Below are 20,871 nucleotides of genomic sequence, written 5' to 3'. Positions count from 1 at the left end.
AAGTGTGAAGGAACAGAACTTCATGGGCTCCAGGGAGACCACAGAGAAACTTTCAGTACCTAAAAAGGCCAACAAGAAAGCTGGGGACAGTCTGTAGTGACAGGACAAGGAAGAATTGCTTTAAACTGACCAAGGGGAGATTTAGATTAGATATTAGAAAGTTCTTCCCTGTGAGGGTGGTGAGGCACTGGGAAAGGTTGCCCAGAGAAGCTGTGGCTGCCCCATCCCTGGCAATGTTCAAGGCCAGGTTGGACAGGGCTTGGAATAACCTGGTCTAGTGGAAGATGTTGGAACTACATGATCATTAAGGCTCCTTCCAATCCAAACCATTCTGTGATTCTGTGATTTTGTTCTCTCCATGCATTGTGCTTACAAACAACTGTTAACATGTTAATTATCCCAGGCTTTTGCTTCAAAACATCCAGTAAACCAGGTCCTATCCCATCTAAAAATCACAGATATTCCATAAACCAGGAGCTATAACCTAAACCCTGTTTTCTTAATGCTTTGTAACTCCATAATCTATTTGATTGTGAATTTCAGAGGCTGTCTCCTGTGAAAGAACAGTGGCATTTGCTACACTACAGATTTCACAGCACATCTGCCATGGTGCTGTAAATGCATACAGGGGAGTCTGAGGAAATGCAGCAGTGTATATCAAGTAAAAGTTCTATCTAACTAATCAAGTCCACAGGGACAGCATGCAGTGTCACAAGACATATCACTCTACAGTTGAATGAGGTTGTCAGCCACTGAGAGATCTGGAAACTGCTGGCAGCAATATGCAATATATGTAGTCTTCTAAAGTCACAGTAGCTCTGCAAAGTATGTCTTCCCATGGATGAAGAAAAATAAAAAAACAAAACAATAAAATAAATGACATATGAAAGGGTATTTGTTAATCTATCTTTCCATATTGTGTTGCTGTGAACAAAACCAAACTCGTTTGAAGTATGTCACATGGACATGAAAAAGGTTACTTTGTAGGTTTCCCGAATTGCATATACACATATACAGACCAAAACAATGTGGAATTTCTTACAATGCCATGTGTCAATATAAATGAAATATTAATACAGACAAAAGAAATAGAAAAGCATTTATAGATAAATCTTATAAATTCAGAAATCACCCTAAGAGTATTCATACACTTTTTTACAGATGTGTGAACTCCAGTAGAGCTCCTCACAAATTCTATAAAATCTGACATTAAAAGTGTACATTGTTGGAACTTGCTGTAAGAAGTTCAAGAATGAAAGCAAAAGATTTTCTCCTGCCCTTTACTCAAGTCATTGAAGAAAACCGCCATGCTTTAAGAAAGCAGTCACATTAAATTATTAGTCTTACCCCGGATTCTTTCATTTATTAGAGCAAATACATTGGGAATGCATTTATTAATACATATGCATGCAGAACAGCAATGAGTAAGTACCTCTGCAGAGTGTGCAGCTGTATCGCAACACTTAAAATTCAGAAGAAAGGTCTTTATACCTAGAAGTGGTTTCTCCTGGAAAAACTGAGCAGCCTGATAAAAGATGCTATGTATCCCTGTAAATCCTGTCTTGCTAAACTCTCTCTGTACTTCAGTAACTTTGGTATGAGATCCTTTTAACTAACAGAATTAATGCACAGAATCTATATTCAGGCTTTAATTAGAAAATGATTTGTATTCTGTTTGTATTTATTACAAGTAATCTCAATTTTTAACTTTATTTTGCTGGTACACATTTCAATTCAATTAGAATCAAGTGTTTCTACCACATGGCTTTCCACCCACTGACATGAAAAACATTTCAGCTGTTCTTAAGAGCTGAAATTTCAGTAGGCTTTAAATGTACAGTTGAGTACATACATCAAATTCTGCTTATGTGTATGTTACATCTGTGCAAAAAACTTATTTTTCATTTACTACTACAACACCTGATTACATATTTGTACAAATCATGCATGACTATGAAAAATATCACACACACTTTACAATACTGTAGAAAGAGACAAGAAGGCAAACAAACCCAACATAATTAGATTTGCTTCAAGAACGTTCCTATGTTAATTCACTGTATCATATTTCACAAAGTGCTCTTCATTCAAAGTCTGACAAAAAAAAGGAAAAAAAACCCAAACAAATTAAAAAAAACCAAAACCACAATCAAGGTAAATCATGGGGCAGAAAAACAGTTCATAAAGTAAATCATAGAATGAAGAAGATAGCCCAAGTGTGCAAATCCTTTGGGGAGGTCAAAACTGAAAGGTTGGAGGAAGAGTATAAGCAAAAAAGAACTGAGGAGGAACTAGGCAAGAGCAAATCTACTGTGAGTTCTGAGAAGGAAATTATTTTTAAATTGCAGTGACCAAGAATCCAATGATGGTGACAGAGGACAAATCACAGCCCAACTTCATGGAGGAGAACATTTTACTTGTGACATTTAGTACACCTTTAAATTTTTGGGAAAAGGACTGCTAAGAACTAAAATTGAGGGAGTTGCTGCTTTACAGTCAGGAATCATTAAGAGCAGCTCTGAAAAATGTGGGATACTTCTGTTACCACTGACTACAGCGGAGTTTGAAAGCACCCACAGTACTCGTAAACCTTAGGAAAAAAAGTAAGTCAGAAATAAGGATTATTTTTCTGTAGAAAGTGAAAAAGTACAGCCAAGAATTACAAGAATACTTTAAGCCATTTTAATGAATAAACCAAGGATTTCTCCCTATGGGAGCAAATTTCACTTTTTGCTCATTTCCATCTATATCATGCAGTGTTTTAATTATGCAGCAGTCTCAACAAATAGATTGTCACAGCATTTTAGAGTAGCTAATTCTATTCAAAATGCCAGCAGAAGATGGGATAATGTCTTTATTGGTTTGGCTTAGTTTAACCCACCCGCTTCTATTCATAATGACTTGAACAATTCAGAATATTATATCCACCAAAAAAATCTAATATTGCAGTTATATTAAGACTTGGATATACCCTGACAATCAAAGTACTACAAAGAATAAACTCAGGATTCTCCCAGCTACTCAAAATCAACTCAAAATAATTTTAAAAGCTCGACCAAAATATTCTAAAAAGAATGGGTTGGATAAAATATTTTAAGGTCTGAGATAAGCACATTGCCGCTGTCTCTCTGCAATGGAAGTGTGTTATTAACAACAGAAAAACAAGTAAGATCGGATACATAATTCCTAATATAAATATAAATTAAGACAGCACTCCAAAGTGACTGGAGGTAAGTTCATTAGCTCTTCTGATCCTAAGTTTCTACTGGAAAGTGGCTACACAAGGGAAAATTTAGGCATGCACTTTATCAGTATTCTTTTCAATAACAGATTGACATATATTGACAGTCCCTGTATTATACCATTCATTTACCCACAACATTTCCAAAATTATCATGAAGTTAACCAATACTCATAATTTCTGTTCTCTAGATTTATTTATTTTTTACTCTATTTCAGTAGTTGGGTAATATGACAATAATGTACCTGGTTATTCAAAGGGAACTGAACATTAGAGGTAAACAGTAAAGGTATTTATAACTGCTCTCTATAGGCCAAAGATGCATTTAGAAATAGATAATTCTTTTCTAAGAACAATTTTAAAGATAAAGTCATTCCTGATGACTGCAGATGGACCATAATGTCTCTTCAGTTAAAGTGCAAGTCTAATTCAGTGACGAGAGGTAGTAACTTGTTACTGCAGAGCTGCAGAGTAACCTAAGATGCAGAATCATTCACAGGTTTAAAGCAACAGGCAAGGACAAACAGAAAACATGATAATTTTCCTTGTGTTAACTTCCTATCTTTGAAAAATATTACAAAATCTGTGGCAACGTTATTTCATGAGTGTGCATATCATCACCTCCCTAAAAACTAGTACCTTGCAATTTGCTGTACATACCGCACTTCCCTTCTTATTTGGTTGGTTTTGTTTTTGCTTTGTTTTAAATTTTCAGAGCATAAATAACCTCTGTGTGATCAGGTTGCTGACAGAAAATGATCTATAGGTGTAACAACCTTTTTGAATGAAAGAATAAGACAACAAGCTACTTTGGTGAAAATCTTCAGCTGACAGAGAAGAGTGACTGACTAACTGACTCTGACTAGCAATATTCAAGTAAGGTGTGTACCTGCTTATGTATATTTTACAAATGGAATATGCATTTTTTTCTTTTTTTAAATAGGAGGTTTGCAACCAGGAAACTATACCCTTAAACTGAGGTAAATTTAAAGCACATAAGCGCAGATATGTGCAGACAAAACATTCAGAGTGACAGAGCACCTCAGATTTTAATTTCTAGAGGAGTGCAAATGAATGAAGACCTTCACATGCTATACATTTACATACTCAGAGAAAAAAACCCAAAACCAAATATTGCCTTACCCGGCCAACGAGTATTGGTTCAGGTCCAGAAAATTCTTCTAATACAAACATTTGATTCCAAACCCAGCCTCTCTTGGAACGGTTCAAAACTCTTTGTTCTTCATTTAGCCTTTTTAGTCCTGTACTGGATCCACTTGGTATTACTTGAGACTGATTCATTGGAGCCATATAAATGGAGGGAAGGACAGTAATCCATAATATTATTAATGGAGTCCATGTATCCATAAGCATTTCCATTAGTCTTTCTGGCATTGTACCACAAGCTACGCAAATCACCACAGAAATGAAATTATTATTTTGCTCTCTTCCAGACTGTAGCAATCCAATTCATCATGCAGTACAGAACATTTACTTACAGCTCCTCCATGTGTTTACAGCACAGTCAAAGTAAAAATAGTTTAGATTATAAAAACATGACCCATTGAGTTTTTCAGTCATTAAAGAATTCTGGAAGAGAAAAACAAAAAAAAGAAAAAAGTCAAATCAATGACTACAGAGCTCAGAAAAGCATTACTTTTACATCACAAAAAAAAAAAATATTAGGTTTTAAATTTGTAGTACATAATGTTAGGGCATATTAAATTAGTTAAAAAATAATCTAAGTGATCCTGTGAACTCTTTCATTGCCTGAAATACTGAGAGAAGATCCAGACAAATGATTACATACACTCAGGAAAACATTTTACTTGCAGAGGCTCCTGGGCTTCTTGCCTGCATTTTTATTTTTTTTTATGTAGTCAACTATAAACATTTAGTGTGTCAAATAATAAAAGTTAAACACAATAATGGCTTTGCATTCAGACTTATTGTCCTTTCCTCCCCAACAAAAATAAATGAAGTCCTGTAAGCAGACATGGCTTCAGCAGTACATTCTCATACTAGTAATCACCTTGCTGCAGCAGCACGCAGCTCAGCAAAACCTTCACAGCCCAGCAGAGGAGCAGGAGTGGGAAGTCCACTGTGAAATCTGTGATCCCAAAACCAGACCTCTACCAGAAGCTAAGTAAGCTTATTCATTCACATCTGCTTTACAGGACTCTGAGCATCAATCTCTCACTTTCCGAGAAAACGCAGTCAGATTCTACTTCCAAGACATTTTCCTTGATGGGCACTTGGAGGCATTTTGTCTTTCTTTCCCCACTCACCCTTTCATATATTAGAAAGGCATATCAGGTTTCATCTTAAAGTAAATATTCCTTTAAATGGACAAGCAAGTTAACGTAGTAGGGCTTGCTAATATCACGGCAATTGGCAAAACTGAAATGCAGCCATGGATCACTTAGAAAGATAGACAGGACACAGCTCAGGGAGAAGTGCTGCATTACAGATACTCTAATGAGGCTGGGGTTATGTAAGAAGATTCCTGATGCATTTTCTTTGACTGATTCATATCCAATCTCATGAGAAACCACTATATACAAGATAGGTAGAAATGTCTAATCTTAAGCTTACTACTGAGTCTTAGGTTGTTCTTTTTCCACTGTAAAATGAGTTCGTTGTGATGCATATCCATGAGAATCTTGGGTAGGTTAGGGGTTTTTTTTGGAGGGGTGGCTGTTTTTTTCTGTTGTTTCATCTACACTCATGGCAGAAAATATCTGAAAACATGAACAGCACCAGTAAAAGTCAGCTGTAATTTTAAAAGCAAACAATGCAAAAGTTCTTTTTTTTTTTTTTAAACTTCAGTAATTGCTAAAGCAACTGTGAAATCTGTTGCATGAAATTCTTAAACTGTGAGAAACTTGTCTTGTTAAAAGAAGAGAAGAGCTGTTATCAAACTAAAACTCAATATCTCAAGTAGCATGGATGAATGGCAAGCTAATAGTGCAGTGCTTTGACAATGCATCAAGAATGAGGTGAATACCCACTGAAGAACTAACTGTGGCTTACAGGCCTCATTGCCAACCAAGATGGTCTTGCAATGAAATCTGAGGGAAAATGCGAAGGAAACGAGAAGCCTTCAATCTCCTGGCTTTCTCTCGATCACAGAAAAGAGAAAAGGAGGAGCAAATAGTCTAGTTTTTGATGGGAAGGGTCTGTCAGGTCACCCTCTGAAAACTCTCTGGTTTAGGGAATTAAACAGAGGCTGCTGCTGCTGCTTTCTGGCACATATCAAAAAGATAGATTTTGTGTAGCACGTTTGGTGGTAGAAGGTTTGAAAACAAAGCAGCAGCAAAACTTTCAATGAAATCAGTTAAGTGTGTTTGCACGGGACCCTTGTGCGCATGTTAAGTGGGCTTGTGGGTGCGTGTGTCTACCAGAGGATAGATACTTCTGTTTTTTCTTGTTAAAGCTAGAACTGAAACACAGGAAAAATAGAACCACTGTAAAATAGAGTAATAGACATCATCTTCAAACAATATCCAGAATTAAATTCAAAACTGGGGGCATAAACTGAAAATCCAACTTGAGAGACTCGGAGTCTCCTACGTTGGAGATATTCAAGGCCTGCCTGGACAAGTTCCTGTGTGATGTACTCTAGGTTACCGTGCTCTTGCAGGGGGGTCGGACTAGATGATCTTTTGAGGTCCCTTCCAACTAACCATTCTATGATTCTATGATTCTGTGATTCTGTGAAAGTCCTTTTCTGCAGCTGAGATTTCAGGTTTTATATACAAAGAGATTTTTGACCCAGAAATAGAAGCCGACCAGAAACAGAATTGTACATTACACCCTTGTGCAAGAAAGCCTTAAAAAGAACCCAAGTGGGCTATTACTGACTTTCTTACTCTTCCAGTACAATTGGTATACTAGTTTTTATCCCCAGAACCAAATAATAATAAAGCACTTCATAATCAAGAGGCTTTCTGAAAACAATTCTTAATTAATCTGCACAGGCTGCCTTCTGAAAGAGATTAAATAAATGAGATATAACAATACAATGCTCACAGAAACATTTTTTGTTTGAAGAAAGAACAGGATATTTGTTTTTCAGACTGCCACTCTGAAGACCTGGCAAGCATTAAGTTCATTTCAGGGCATCTCTCCTCAGTTCCACCCCCAGACTTCCTGCCTGTTACTCTTCACTTACTCCAATCAAATTTAGGTCCTATCTAATAGCACTAATGCATAATATTCACTGTGACTGGACCATCCTCACAGTAGCTCCCTATTCATAAACACCTTAAGGCAGTCAAAAGCCCACTGAAAACATTAGTAATGCACACACATCATTAAACCTAAATCAACGAAATAGCCCAGTGAAGAGTACAGTTACACAAGCTCAATACACACAAAGCTGCAAGATTCTTAAGTACCAAGAGGAAGTTAGTAAGGTGTTAGGCAGCACAGGGTAAAGAAAAAATCTGAGGGAGCTTTTGCATGTAATGGTGTACTGCAGGGTAATATGATCAGTGTATAACAGTAGAGCTAGATAATTTTACCCACATTTCAATATAGCCTGCTGGAGTCTTTTGAGACTCATTTGAGAAAGAATCTCATTTGGGATTTACTACTCTACCAGTGAATTCTGGCATTTACTCTGTGTAATATATGGAGTTGGTACAATTCCCAATTTTTTTTACTAAATTCAGAAATGAGTTTTCTTCTCCATTCGTGGGAGCAGAACTCCACCCATGTGGCTGGGAGCTGATGGAAGACATTATTAAATACTAGGCCCTGCAATTTTCCTGTTGGCTACTATGAAAATCAAGAAATGCCTGGCAGTTAAATTATAATCTTCTGGATTAGCTGCGTAGGAGAAACTGGTATGTCTACTGAAGGCTACTGTAACTATTAAAAAGCCGTAAGCAAAGGGAGATCTGGCAATAACAGAACACTAGCAGGTGAGCCACAGAAACACCTTCCCTTCTTAAATTATGTTAGGATCTACAAAATGGTGAGTATGGAATGACAGCAAAATTACACCAGCGATGACAGAAATTCCTTTTACTAAGCAACCGAAGTTGACAAGCACATGGCCCTTAGAGAGTGTGTTTTCACCCTGATAAAGATTCTGTTGGTGTTTATAAAAGCATCATGTTTTGCTTTAAATTTCCATGTGTTCAAATGGCTCTGGGCTGTTTTCTTTAAGAAAACTTCCTTGTTCTTCTAAGTGGCTTCCCTGGATAGTGTATGATATATGCAACAATAGATATAAATCTAATGCACCAAAACTGCTTACAAAACAGCTTTAGTTCTTCATTCATCCCTGGAAAGGGAAAGTGATAGTTAAACTACAAAGAATTTCTTTAACTTAACAAATAGATGAAAGAAAATGCAACACTAAGTCAGGTAGCAGAGATTTAAATAACTCTCTCATATTCATACATCTGGTTCTCAATGCACAACCATACAGAAATGGTTTGTTTTCCACTTGGTGTATGTGCTGATATAGTTTTAGAAAAATATTATTCTTTTAACAGAAACAGGCATCTTAGATCACTACTCGTACTCTAGGGCATAGAGCATGAAAGTTTTATATGAGTACAACATAGAAAGTGATTACAATGAAGTAGAAGTTTATAACCTAACACTAGTTCATAACTAGCATCCCAACACCAAGAATTAATGTAACACACACTGCAACCTCTTTTGGAAGTAAAATCTAGGTTACTTGTATGAGTTAATTGTCTGCATAAAGTTAGAGGCAGGTATGTTAGCAGATAGGTATAGTAGATATAGATATACTTAACTATGACAGTTCTCATTTTGAGTATAAGTAGTACAAAGCTTTATGATGGCTAGCATCTCCCATGTAACAAATTTCACTATAATTATTCTAGAATCATCTTGTAGCTTTAAAATATCAACACTGTAATACCGAAGACTTGTTAAAAAGATTAATAATGTTAATAAAGCCAGTTTGATATGTAAACGTCTCAGTGAAAAAGAAGCAAAATAAGATCATAAAAGGCTTTTTACAAAACAATTTATTTTTAGATTTTAAACCACAGTATCTGGTCAAACAAACTACTTCATTACAATGCTAGTGCGTTAATTTGCACCATGATCTTAGTTTAAAAGATTTTAAAGCCGCTCTAGTGTTTCTTCACACAAGTGACATGGAGGTTTGTCTTAAGAATTAGCACAAAGTTTTTCTTTACTTCATTCTGCATAACATTCATGCTATACAACACCTAAGCCCTTTGTCCTCATTATTTCACAAGGGTGGATTTTATCACTTCCTAAACAACTGTTATTATGGTAAAAGAACCCTTAAAGTATTAGTTTAATTGTAAAAGTTACATTAAAGATGCCAGTCAAAAGTTGGTGACCTTTGCCTAAAGCATGGGCTGTTCATAGAACTCTTAGGATTTATTTTGTCCATTAAATGACCCCTTCAGCACACATTCAGAAGACTGATAGCAGAGTGCCCCGCTCTGAGGAGGTAAACAACACGTAAAAGCAATGGGGTTCTAGTAAAAGTGTTTTAGATACCTTATGCATAATTTCTACCTTAGACACTAATTCAAGATAGGCAAATCTGCATTGCAATACAAGCACCCTCAAATAATTGATGAGAGGTGTTCATTAGCTCATCACCTAGAGAGTTCCAACTAGACCTGTGTGACAGCAGGCAGATAGCCTGTGCATTCTGCATGCTTCCTTTGCAGCCCCGAAATTCCACCTGACCCAGGCTGGCTTTTGTGCCCAGATGAATGAATTTAATTTAATTTCTGCCAGAAATAGGGATCCTTATTTCTGAAAAATAGAGCTGTGGGTAATAGTTTTAACACAGGTTAGGAGAATAAAATAGGAAGGTTAATCAGATGTCATTGACAAAACTTTCCTTCTCCATTATCTGAAATTCATTAAGCAACAATGAGTTTCTCCTTATACTATCACAGGTTTCCCACAGCTCACGACCAAGTATTGTATTTCCCCTGTCAATAGCTCTGCAAATTTGGGATCCATTTTGACAGCCTGTGCACAGGTATAGGCATTTGGTATCTTTTAGAATTTCCTTTCTTAACATGCAAAAAAATTCCTTGGGTTTTGTTTTGTTTGTTGGTTTTGGTTTTGGGGTGTTTTGGGGGTTTTTATTTCTTAACCTCTGGTCATTTCTATCCTTTGGGGGGGGTGGTATTTGCTTTTTTTGGGGGGTGGGTTTTTTTTTGTTTTTTTTTGTGGGTTTTTTTTTGTTTGGTTGGTTGTTTTGTTGTTCTTGTTGTTTTGGTTTGGTTTTTTTTTGTTTGCTTGTTTTTTTCTGGGTTTGGTTGTAGGTATTTTTGGCTTTCTGTTCTTCCTGTTCCATAACCTCTTTTACTACCACAGGTATTGCCTATACTCCCACTTATGCTTCCTAGTCCCAATTCTCAAGGATTCAGATAGGGTCCTTTTCCATCAATAGTAGCAACATGATACAAAGCCTTCCCACTGTGGGAAGCACAATTATCTTTCCTTCATTGATCCTCTTTTGGCAGCAGAATAGAGCCTTAAGCTTTCAACAGTGAAAATATACAGCCTTAGCACTCCAGTCTCACTTGCAGGAATAATTCTTACTCATGAGAGAACTATGGCAAGGATTTTAATTTGCCATTAAAGCAGAACAAAACCAAAGTCCATCAGAACAGAACTATCAAGACAACATAACCAACAAAATAAAACACATCATCCTTGCCCTCGTAACTTTGCTACATACTCATCCTGTTTCCAGTACATCTTCATAATGCACATGAACTTCATTTTGAATCACCTTGGATAGGGCAGCATTGTCATGTTTCTGTTGCAAAGGAATGAGTACTTCTTGCCATAAATAACTATTATTCTTCACTGGATTATTCATTTGTGGAAAGATTACAGACTCCCCAAAAATTAAAATTAAAAAGCAATTCTCCACCTTACTGCAAGCTGAAGAGGGCCAGACATGCTGCTATGGCAGTAGCTAAGATCATCCTTACAATGCCCACTGCAAAGCACCACTTGCTTGCCCTGGCTAGACTTTACTGCTTCTTTTAACTGCCAGCATAACTATGTGTAGACACTCCCTAACCCAGTTCTGTCAAAATGATCTTGTTAACTTAAACGCTTTTAATAGTAAGGTGTTTTAAAACCAAATCATTTTGACAGAGCTGGGTTACGCCATTGCTCATGTTATTTTCCACCAACAGCAATTCTAATGTAAGAGGTTCTTGCCCCCCCTGCCGCCCCCACAACATGCCAGCTTCATTTCCAACAATTCTTCTCCATTTCCATTCCTTTCTTCACTGCATTTTACTGCCCCTGCAGTCGTGCTATTTGCAAGGCAACACTCCAAGCCAAAATTGCAACAAAACCCCATTTCAAGTCTTTTCTTTCCAGTTTATAACCCAGATCATTGTACAACTAAAGAGCCCATGAACTATACAGGACAACAACAGAAAATTTGGAACACAGCTGTGCCTGCAAAGAGCATATGAAGTTTGACTGTGTGCTTTAGAAAGCAATCGAAGAGTTGAATCAACAAAACTTAGTGGAGAATACTTCCGGAAAAGAGGAGCCAACAAGCAATTAAGGACAGCGAAACCACTTAAATAAAACTTATAGACCCCTAGTATATAACCACGGCGATCTGACGCAGCTCTGCTCATTGATGCCGTTAGGTTTTCAGGAGGGAAACCTCTCCCACTGTCTCAGCTGCAGACCGGCAGCAGTCAGATGTGCTGTTCTGAGAACAGTCTGTGTCAGAACTCCTGGTGATCCTGACTGGTGATCAAGGAGCACACACCACTGCATAGTGGAGAAGGGCTGAAAAAAACAGTGAGCCAGCAACCAGATTCTGGGCCACACATGGTCTAGGCATTGCCCCAAATCATAATTACGCATTATAGCTGCTCTAAACTTCACCAACAGTTACTATAACGGACTGTTATGTCACCTGGAGTTAACTGTAACATAGGAGACCATAACCCACACATCCTTTCCTTTGCCCAAGCACCTGCAATTTCAAAGGAAGGAAAATGAGATGGGAAATGTTATGCTAACTCTGCTGCAGCAGCAGCATGAGGTACACCTGAGGAATTGCTGCCTGAGATGTGTAGGAGAGGATCCTGCCAATATTTAGTGAAAATCAATTGAAAATCAATTGAAAATCAATTGTCCAAGTTTATTTTGATATATTATGTGTGGCAACTTGCTCATGGCTGCTTGGAGGATCAAAGGCAGTTACCTAAAGAATTACTTCTTCCAGCAACAATGGTATCAAACAGACAGCATCTCTCTGTTTCTTTTGATCTTAAATGTCCTATCCTATACAAACACACACAGAGCAATTCAGTGTGCAAAGATGCTACTTTACTTTTTTAAGCTTAGTCATGCATTGCTGCTCATTATAGTTAAAGACAACTCTTCTTTAGGTTGAGTTCTTAAGCCATTATCAAATGATAATGGACTGTTTTAAGCAGTCTTTGCATGAGGGTTACACCTGATTGAATTCTTACTCTTACATTAAGGAAACACACACATGCAGAAATACACATACAGGTACATAAATGCAACAGTTTCTTCAGTATTTAGATCTTTAAATTTATTGGGGGATTTGTTTATCTATTATAAGATAATTATTAGCAAAAGCAGGTTACTCCATTTTTCAAGGTATGTTTCAGAGGCAGAGCAAAGGAATGGATAGAAAGGCTTTTCTGAGATAAATTCCTCTTTCTTAGTTTCCTTACTCTGCTTTAACTAGGAAATACCATGACTGGTGCTCTTTAGGTAGAGAAGAGGCTGCTGCAGGATATAACTCATTACACAACTTGTTCAAAGCTTTGGGATAAAATGACAGGTACATCACATTGAAATACATCTTCTTTAACCAAAGTAACAGATTGTAACAAATTGTCCATTATTCTGTAATGATACTTTTTCTACAAAGTCTCTTTTATGCTAGTGATTGCCTAAATCTTTTTTATACTTTTTGGCAAATATTTTATTTCAGCAAATCCTTTTTCCTAAAAAACTGAAGAGTATCCTGGCTACACAATGTCAACTTATTGTTTAACTTCTATTGGAATCAACAGACTTTCTGATGGCAGATATTTTTATTACTCTTCTATAGTAAAATTGACATGGGCCAACTTTAAAGCTGCCAAGGCTCTGCTCTGATGCTCATATAAAAAGCTGACAGACTTTCCAGAAGTGTTCACCACTTTACAGAAGCAGAATACATTTAAAAACGCCTACCATGTGTGGTGTTAGCACTTCCAAACTATTTTTTCTACTTTATTATTACTTGGATTATGTAGTAATGCTCAGGAATTCCAGTCATGAATCCAACTGTTTGCTACACATGTACAGATACAGGACAAAGAGGCAGTATGTGCTCCACAGTTCACAGCTGGGAATAGGACTTCTTTGGTTGCATTTCCTCTCCAGTGAAATCAGTATCTACAACATTTTAGGGCTGGATTTGGGTTGTTTTTTGTGGATTGCTTTTGTTTGTTTGTTTGGGGTTTTGTTGTGGTTTTTTTCTTTTTCACAACAGCTGATACCAAAAGAATAGGCATTAAAACAACAATATAGCTATTAAAACCTATCATAAACCAAAAGGTATTTACAAACTTCTCAACCTCTTATATTTAGGAAAGAAAAAAAGATTTGGCTTGGGGTTTGTGGGAGTCAGATACTCCACTGATGTGTGTCAAAACATTACTTCACCTCACACCGTTGTGCTGTGAAACTCATGATGCAGGCTCAAAAGAGAAAAGGAACAAAGTCAAATTCTCTTTGAACCACCAAGGTGGTCCAGAAATTTAAACATGACAAAACTAGTTGCATTTGCACTGTCTTCATTCTATAGTAAGAAATTAACTGAGTAATTTTTATTCTCTAGAGTCCACTGCTTAAAGCGATTTTCTGTTGACTAATACAGATCGGCATTACATATAGATTTAACAGCTTCAGCTTATGCCAATGTCATCTCCAAAACCAATGCTCATTTTTATGAGGGTGTATAACATAATTTGAAGACTTATATCACTCTTAAGGAGAGCAGAAAGGGGAAGTGGTGGGGGAAAATGAAGGCAAGTTGTGCACAACAGGAAGAGAGCTCATAAAAAGGCAAACAGATTGGCCTGTGACTGAGAATTAGGTGTTAACCATGCTCTGCCTAGGGCATCATTTATCATGAGAGTTTCAGCAGCTGGGATGTGCTTACTCTGTACTAGATGAAAAATGTTTAAATATTAATGGAGAGCACAAATATCTTGTTTTCTGGGCTGCTTTTTCAGTCTTGTTTTAATATATATACATATATACACAACAGAGCTTTCATTTTAATTGTTTTTCTTTAGAGAATATCGGTTATTCTCTACATAATCAAACAAAACCTAATAATTAAGGAAAAACTCTGAAGTGACATGTATTCTTTTTAAACTAAGAATATAAAATTATGACTGGTTATAATGATTTAGCAAAATACACATATATAAGCATACAATATGCATACAATATGTAAATTTTCCAGGTATATGCATAAATGTGTGTGTACAGAGAAAATCTTTAAAAAGCAAAAATATGAACATAAGTAGACTTTTCTAACTACATAAAGTACTGATGCAGTAAACCTTCTCAAATAGTTTTTGCTGAAATACATGAAATTAATAGCGAAGGTCTCTAATTTTGCATTACTGAATGGGATGGAAGTTTTCCCATTAACTTAAATTAGTTGTTTGGAAAGAATGAGGGTCCTCCAACAACTTATTTCTTTTGCAGTTGTCAGGTTGAAGTTGTTGTTTCGGTGGGTGTTTTCAATAATTTGTTTTAGCTTAGCTTTTTGAAATGCACAAACAATAAAGTCAAAGAATAGAATATAAAATTCAATCTAAACATCAGGAACATTAAGTTCTGATGATCTCTTACTTAAAAAGCAATCATAGCTGTTACGTTTAATCCATGAGAGGTTCACATCTAAATTGTTGCTCAATTGCAAATCTCAACTAATTAACTGTACTACCTCTGAATGCATATAGTCCATTTGCATTAGCATTCAGGGGCCTTGAGAAGTGATTTTTATATGTATTAAGCCCCCATAAAAATATAAAATACATACATGCATATGATTATGATGATCAGTGACTACAAAGGAAATGGGTTTAAATGGTTACCTGAGCTCCTCAAATTAGACTGAGCATCACTTCCCAGAAGTAAGCTACTTTGAACATATGAACACCGAATTATAAAGTTGAAACTGTGAACTAATGACTGCCAAGACTGACTGCTTTCAACGTGTTTTGAATTCCCATATGCAGTTGCAAAAGCCTGAAAAACACCTTTCTGAGCTTTCCCATGACTTTGGGACTGTAGGGTACAGAAGACACTTTCCATGGAGGGTTTCAATTATTCAGATCTAGGACTGGTTGACATTACTAATTTCAAATCCAAGACGAGGTGCTGATCATTCTCAATTTCAAATGATTTTCACTAGACAGATCATGATCAACACCATGGAAAATCAATTCTATCAGCATTATCATTGCAACTCACAGACAAAGGCTACTTTTATGACTCAGACAGGTAGAAGTAAGCCTGGAGTCAGATGCTTTCAACTCTATCTGTTAGTAACTGAACTGTTCGTTCTTTTCATCTTGCACTTACCGTTTCAAGATACCACCAGTAACCAGTGCTTTTTGGGAACAAAAGTTTATTAAGAGAGTTGAAATACCACTGTGTTGATGTTATTTACTTGGTTGAAAAAATAAGAAACGTGTTGAACAGACTGTAGAACAAAGAAGTCTTTCTGATGTGGGGGAAAAAGAAAATAAATACATATATATATATACACATATACACACACACACAATTGAAATTTCAAACTGGACTTTATTTTGTTCTATGTCTACCTACTACTCAAATAGTTAAGTTCAGAAAGCTATGAAGTGAGCCATCTTTTCTATGGCAACAACACTAAGACAAATGCTGTTTCCATCATCTAATTTATTTGTATTGATGCGATTTTATGGTGATGCTTAAAATGTGCTCAAAATGCCTAGCATTTCCCTCCCACTGAAGGAATTTAATTTGTATTATTTTAAGCTCATAGTTGAAAGACTGTCAAGATACCACTATAGCGTATACTTCAAGCACACAATTGTCAGTACTGATAGTCTATCAAAAAGGTTAGGCTCTAATAATATTGAAATGGAAAACATAATGAAAAAGGAATACTGCTAAAGGGATACGGTACCTTATGGTTGTTGGATGTGCTATAAAAATACTTCTTTATACTATGTAGCATGAGCAGTTGCTTTCTTTTACAGAGTATGCATAATCATCTCTTAGAGATACACAGCAACAGGACCTGAAAGTATGTGTTCATGTTTCCTTCTTGTTCATAAACTCTGAGGTCAGTATTTTCTCCCCTTTAAAGTCTCTCAAGTTTTGAAAATTAAATAATCTGTATGTACCAAGGGTCAAGTGGGTGGGTTCCAGGCACCTATGTCCAATAAATGGTTGAAAAAGTTCCAGTTAAAGTCTGTAGGGCACTTAAGACTTCCAAAATGGAGATTTTAAAAGATGAAATCTGCAACTGAGAGAAGAAATTAAAAGAAAAATCTGGAACTAATTCCAGGGTAACAGACCTAAATTTATATCCATGACTGATGGTGCATTCTTACTTGTAGCAGCTATATATTCTGAAGAAAGAAATACAGGTGCATTTTTCTAGAGAAGATGATGTAGCATACATTAATGGTGATGAAAGTTAGTGTCCAGGGACAAATTATTTGGTAAAGGTGTAACATTATTGGAAAAATTCTGAGGATTATAAATGACAAACAAAGTGAATTTAAATCTGATTGTGAGACCACTTTCAACTTTACAACACAGTTTCATAGCAGGACCTGAGGAGAATGAGTGAAGCATACGGAAAAAGCACTAAGCAACATCGTCTAAGGGAGATTCTGTCTCATCTCAAAGATGAAAACTTTTTTTAATAAAAGGTGTAAAAGGAGTAGATGTCCAATACAGCAATATTTATTAAAACCAGCTGCATTTGTTAAGCAGGCACACGTACTTCTTATTGATTTTTTAATATTGAAGAAAATGTCCAGAGTTAGTTTCTTGGCTAGCAGCCTGATAACTTAACAAATTGCTCACCTGCATAACTTACATGAAATATTTCAGTCTCTGAGGACATTCAAGGTTTCAGGTTCTCAACTTAGAAGCAGGTGCAGAAATCAAAGCTCTTTATAGTCAGGATGTAAGTTTTCCAAAAAGTAGGAAGAGTTAATAAATAACAAGCCTAGGAGGAAGCTAGCAAAAAACCCTCCTCATTCCGAATGCAGCAAGGTAGAACAATAAGCCTGAATGGATGAAAAACTGAGACCAGAAGATCACAGAATCATCGCTTTCCTTCCCAGGGTTTTCTGTCGCAAACATTGATACAATTAGGCTGGGAGGTGACACTACAGAGAGCTTTTGAGTTTTGATGTTATCACATTTTATAGGTGTGAAATTTGATAATTTCACAGGTATGCAAAATAATTCCTCTAGATGCTATATCATTTTACGACAGGTAACATGTACACTAGGGTAATTCTTCAGTCTTCCGAATGTATTTATTATTTACTAGTGTTTACTTAGAAGCCTACTGTGAAATCTCTCCTTGTTCGTACCAGTCTGGTATTGAACACAGAGGAGGAATATCATTCACACAAAAGTACTGCGTATCTCTCTTCATCCTTATTGCACAGAAACTCTTGGAAGAATTTCCAGAAGATGATGAGTGAAGTTAAGAGGATTCTTTATCTCCAGCTTTGGTAGTTATCAGCTCCATTCTTTAATTGAAACTGAAGTGAGCAGCTGTTAGCTTCCCTTCTATTTAGCACTAATGTGATATATTTGAAACAATAAACAGCTAATGTTATCTGATTTCTTACAACCAGCACCCTCAAAAAAACACCTGCCTGTGATACACAGAGACAAGTGGTGAGCTGTTTATGTGATCAAGTTGGCTGTTTAGAACTGCCCGCGTGTACGAAAGTTGTAGGAGCATTTATTCTTACTTTCAGAGGAAGGAAAGATAGATTCATTTGCATGAAACAGAGTGTGTTTGTGCCTGTCTGAAAGAGAGGAAGAGGGAGGGAGAAGCAACGGTATAGAGTTTGATACCTGTTGGCAACATGCGCAGGTTTGTGTAACGCCGTTATGTGCCAGGTTGGATTGATTCCACTCTATTTAGTCTGGTACTAAATGCAAACTGTTGGAAATGAGACAGATTCAAGACATGACTGAACAGCAATGAACCTCAAAGGAATTTCTGCCTATGTTAAGTAGTGTCACCTTCATGGTGGTAGGCAGGGTCTAAATCAGGATTTGAATTAATCTCTTCTATAATATCCACATAGAAACTGCCACAGGCTTTCTGTGCTGAAGCTTTGCACTGCCTCCCAGGGTCCACAGCCAAGCACCATGCACAGGTCTGATACTGTCTAGCAGGGATGCTGTCTGACGACAGCTCAGGGCTCCCGATTGGGATGCTGCTACCCAGCAGACACCGTAGACAAGCAGAATGTAAGGATACATTACTCCTCTGCCTTCCTCAAACAGAAGATGAAGTGTTTAGTGGAACAGCCAGCTTTAGGGGTCGACAGATTCCTGCATGTCTTCCCTGGGAGCCTTGGCAGCGATGTGCCTAATGAGTGACTGGAGCTAAGGGGCTTTCTCCCTCTCTGAAGTTTCAGCTGGGTGCATTATCTGTTTAGTCAACCAAAGAAAGGGAAGGTAAAAAACTTGTGAGACAGAGATGACTCCTGTCTAGTTACGGCTAAAGATTCATTCCCATCTCAGCTTTTAAGAGGAAAAGCAGTGTTTCTGGGAAGCTTGCCTCTATGAAAGTAGGAAAGAAAGCTATCACACCATTCGTATTTATTTACCTCTGGGGTGTAAGGCTTTAGGGGGAGGCAAAGTGGTGATAAATGAGGGGCATTTTCCCCCCTCATGGTCCTTCCAGCCTCCTCCTCCTTCATTTACATATCTGGCTGGTGCGTGATTTTTATTCTCAGCACGAAAACTGCAATCTATTTCAATGCATGAATGCAGCCCTGCATCTATTCAACACACTGAAATAGCCCTGAGACTTATTGTACTAAATAAGAAAACAAGGAGAGAAATGGGCTCTCCAGCCTTGGAAGCAATCCTCTGTGGTCCAAAGTCCCTTTGATCCTTTAAGAAGAGGTTAGGGAGAGAAGGAAAAAAAATACAAACATGACACTCCAAAAAAAAAAAAAAAAAACAAAACAGGAGAAACAGCCACACCGCCACCACTCCTCCTTCCCAGGGGAATAAATAAGTAAGAAAACCTAACTAGCATCCCATGACATTTCCATTATCAGGAATTTCAAACGTCTGACTTAATAAGCCACTACAGTTCAGCTTAATGTCATACCTATTAACGAGGAAGGCACTCGCACGGTGCACCGTGCGAGAACACAGACACTAAGTCAAAAAGAGATCTACAGAGAGACAGCCCTCTGCCAGCGAGACATGAATAATATCCATAAAACGAATACTCACTCTCTTAAGGACCGAGGGAACCGCTCGCTGACAGCCACTTCACGCACGGATTGGAAGGGCGAGGTAAAAACACATTAGCCAGTCCCTGTGAACACGCAGGATTCTCCAGGTTTTCTTTGCAAGCTCTCCGAAGCTGCTGATGCTGGAGGAGATGCTGCTCACGGAGCTTCTCCCCTTTCTGTGCCTGCACGCTGAGGTGCAGTTGTTAATTTCTCCCCTTGCACACGCCAGCGGCAGCAGCACGACTCCAGGAGAGCGGGGATATTCCAAATAGATCCACTAATTCCGGGGTCTGAGCGCTCCGGCGCGCCTGCCTGCCAAATGTAACTGTGAAGCGATGTGGAAAAGTGAGCGGGGAGCCTCCCCTGACAGCTCTTATTGGGCTGATCTCGGAGGCAGGTCTAGCGCTCGCAAATTCATGCAAGCAGTTTTGGGTGGCGGTTCTTCCCCCCTCCCTCTCCTCCTCGCCCCGACACCCCGCCTTCCCCCCGCCGAGCACACAACTTTTCCGCAGGCCGCGGCGCCGCTCCGCGCCGGGGCGTCCCCTCAGGACAGGAGGGAAGGGAGCGAGGAGGAGATAGGCTGTGTGCGCGGGGGCCACCGGGGAGGCGCCGCCGGGGCCGGGAAGTGTCCAGAGCAGCTGGGGGGCTGAGGGAGGGAGAAAGGAGGAGCCCCCCCACCACCACCACTCCCCCGCCCTCTGAGGCGATGCCCGCCACGAAGGGGAGGCCGAGGCCGCAGGGAGACGGGCACCGCGGGTTAGGATCAGGGGACGCGGCTCCGGGAGGAGGCAGGACCCCGGGGAGGGCTGCGGAGGGCCAGGAGGCGGCTGCTCCTGTTCGCGACAGGCGCTGCGGGAGCGGCAGGCGGGCGCTTCGCGGACATCCCTTAGAAACCCTTTTCCAAACCAAGCCCACAGAACCGCAGGCATCTAAATTTTCGCCCGTACTGGTTTAAAGCCACGGGTGGCAATGAAATTTTAACCAGGAGCGTGAGCCAGCCTAAACGCAGAGCAGAGCCAAGACCTCCACGCAGCAAGAGATGGCTGAAGGGCACCC

The 20,871-nt window shown here is 38.4% G+C and overlaps 1 protein-coding gene across 2 annotated transcripts in view; it reads right to left on the bottom strand.

The window, feature by feature from the left end:
• Positions 1-20,173, bottom strand: part of LOC133217869 (cadherin-8) — a 148,950-nt gene extending 128,777 nt beyond the window's left edge. The window contains exons 1-2 of one of the 2 annotated variants that reach the window (XR_009726988.1): positions 19,814-20,173; positions 4,385-4,831 (exon numbers count right to left, since the gene is read on the bottom strand). Coding sequence is in view for 1 of the 2 variants with exons in the window: in XM_061363671.1 (XP_061219655.1) it covers positions 4,385-4,636 (252 nt within the window). In the remaining variant the exon portion in view is untranslated. The remainder of the gene's footprint in view (positions 1-4,384; positions 4,832-19,813) is intronic. The other variant, XM_061363671.1, reaches the window with a different exon arrangement.
• Positions 20,174-20,871: the final 698 nt, after the last annotated feature.

Source organism: Neopsephotus bourkii, unplaced genomic scaffold (assembly GCF_033783945.1).
Source record: "Neopsephotus bourkii isolate Nb327-2 ecotype Australia unplaced genomic scaffold, CSIRO-AGI_Nbou_v1 NB_1161, whole genome shotgun sequence".
Classification (NCBI taxonomy): domain Eukaryota; kingdom Metazoa; phylum Chordata; class Aves; order Psittaciformes; family Psittacidae; genus Neopsephotus; species Neopsephotus bourkii.
This window is presented reverse-complemented; position numbering and strand designations above follow the sequence as displayed.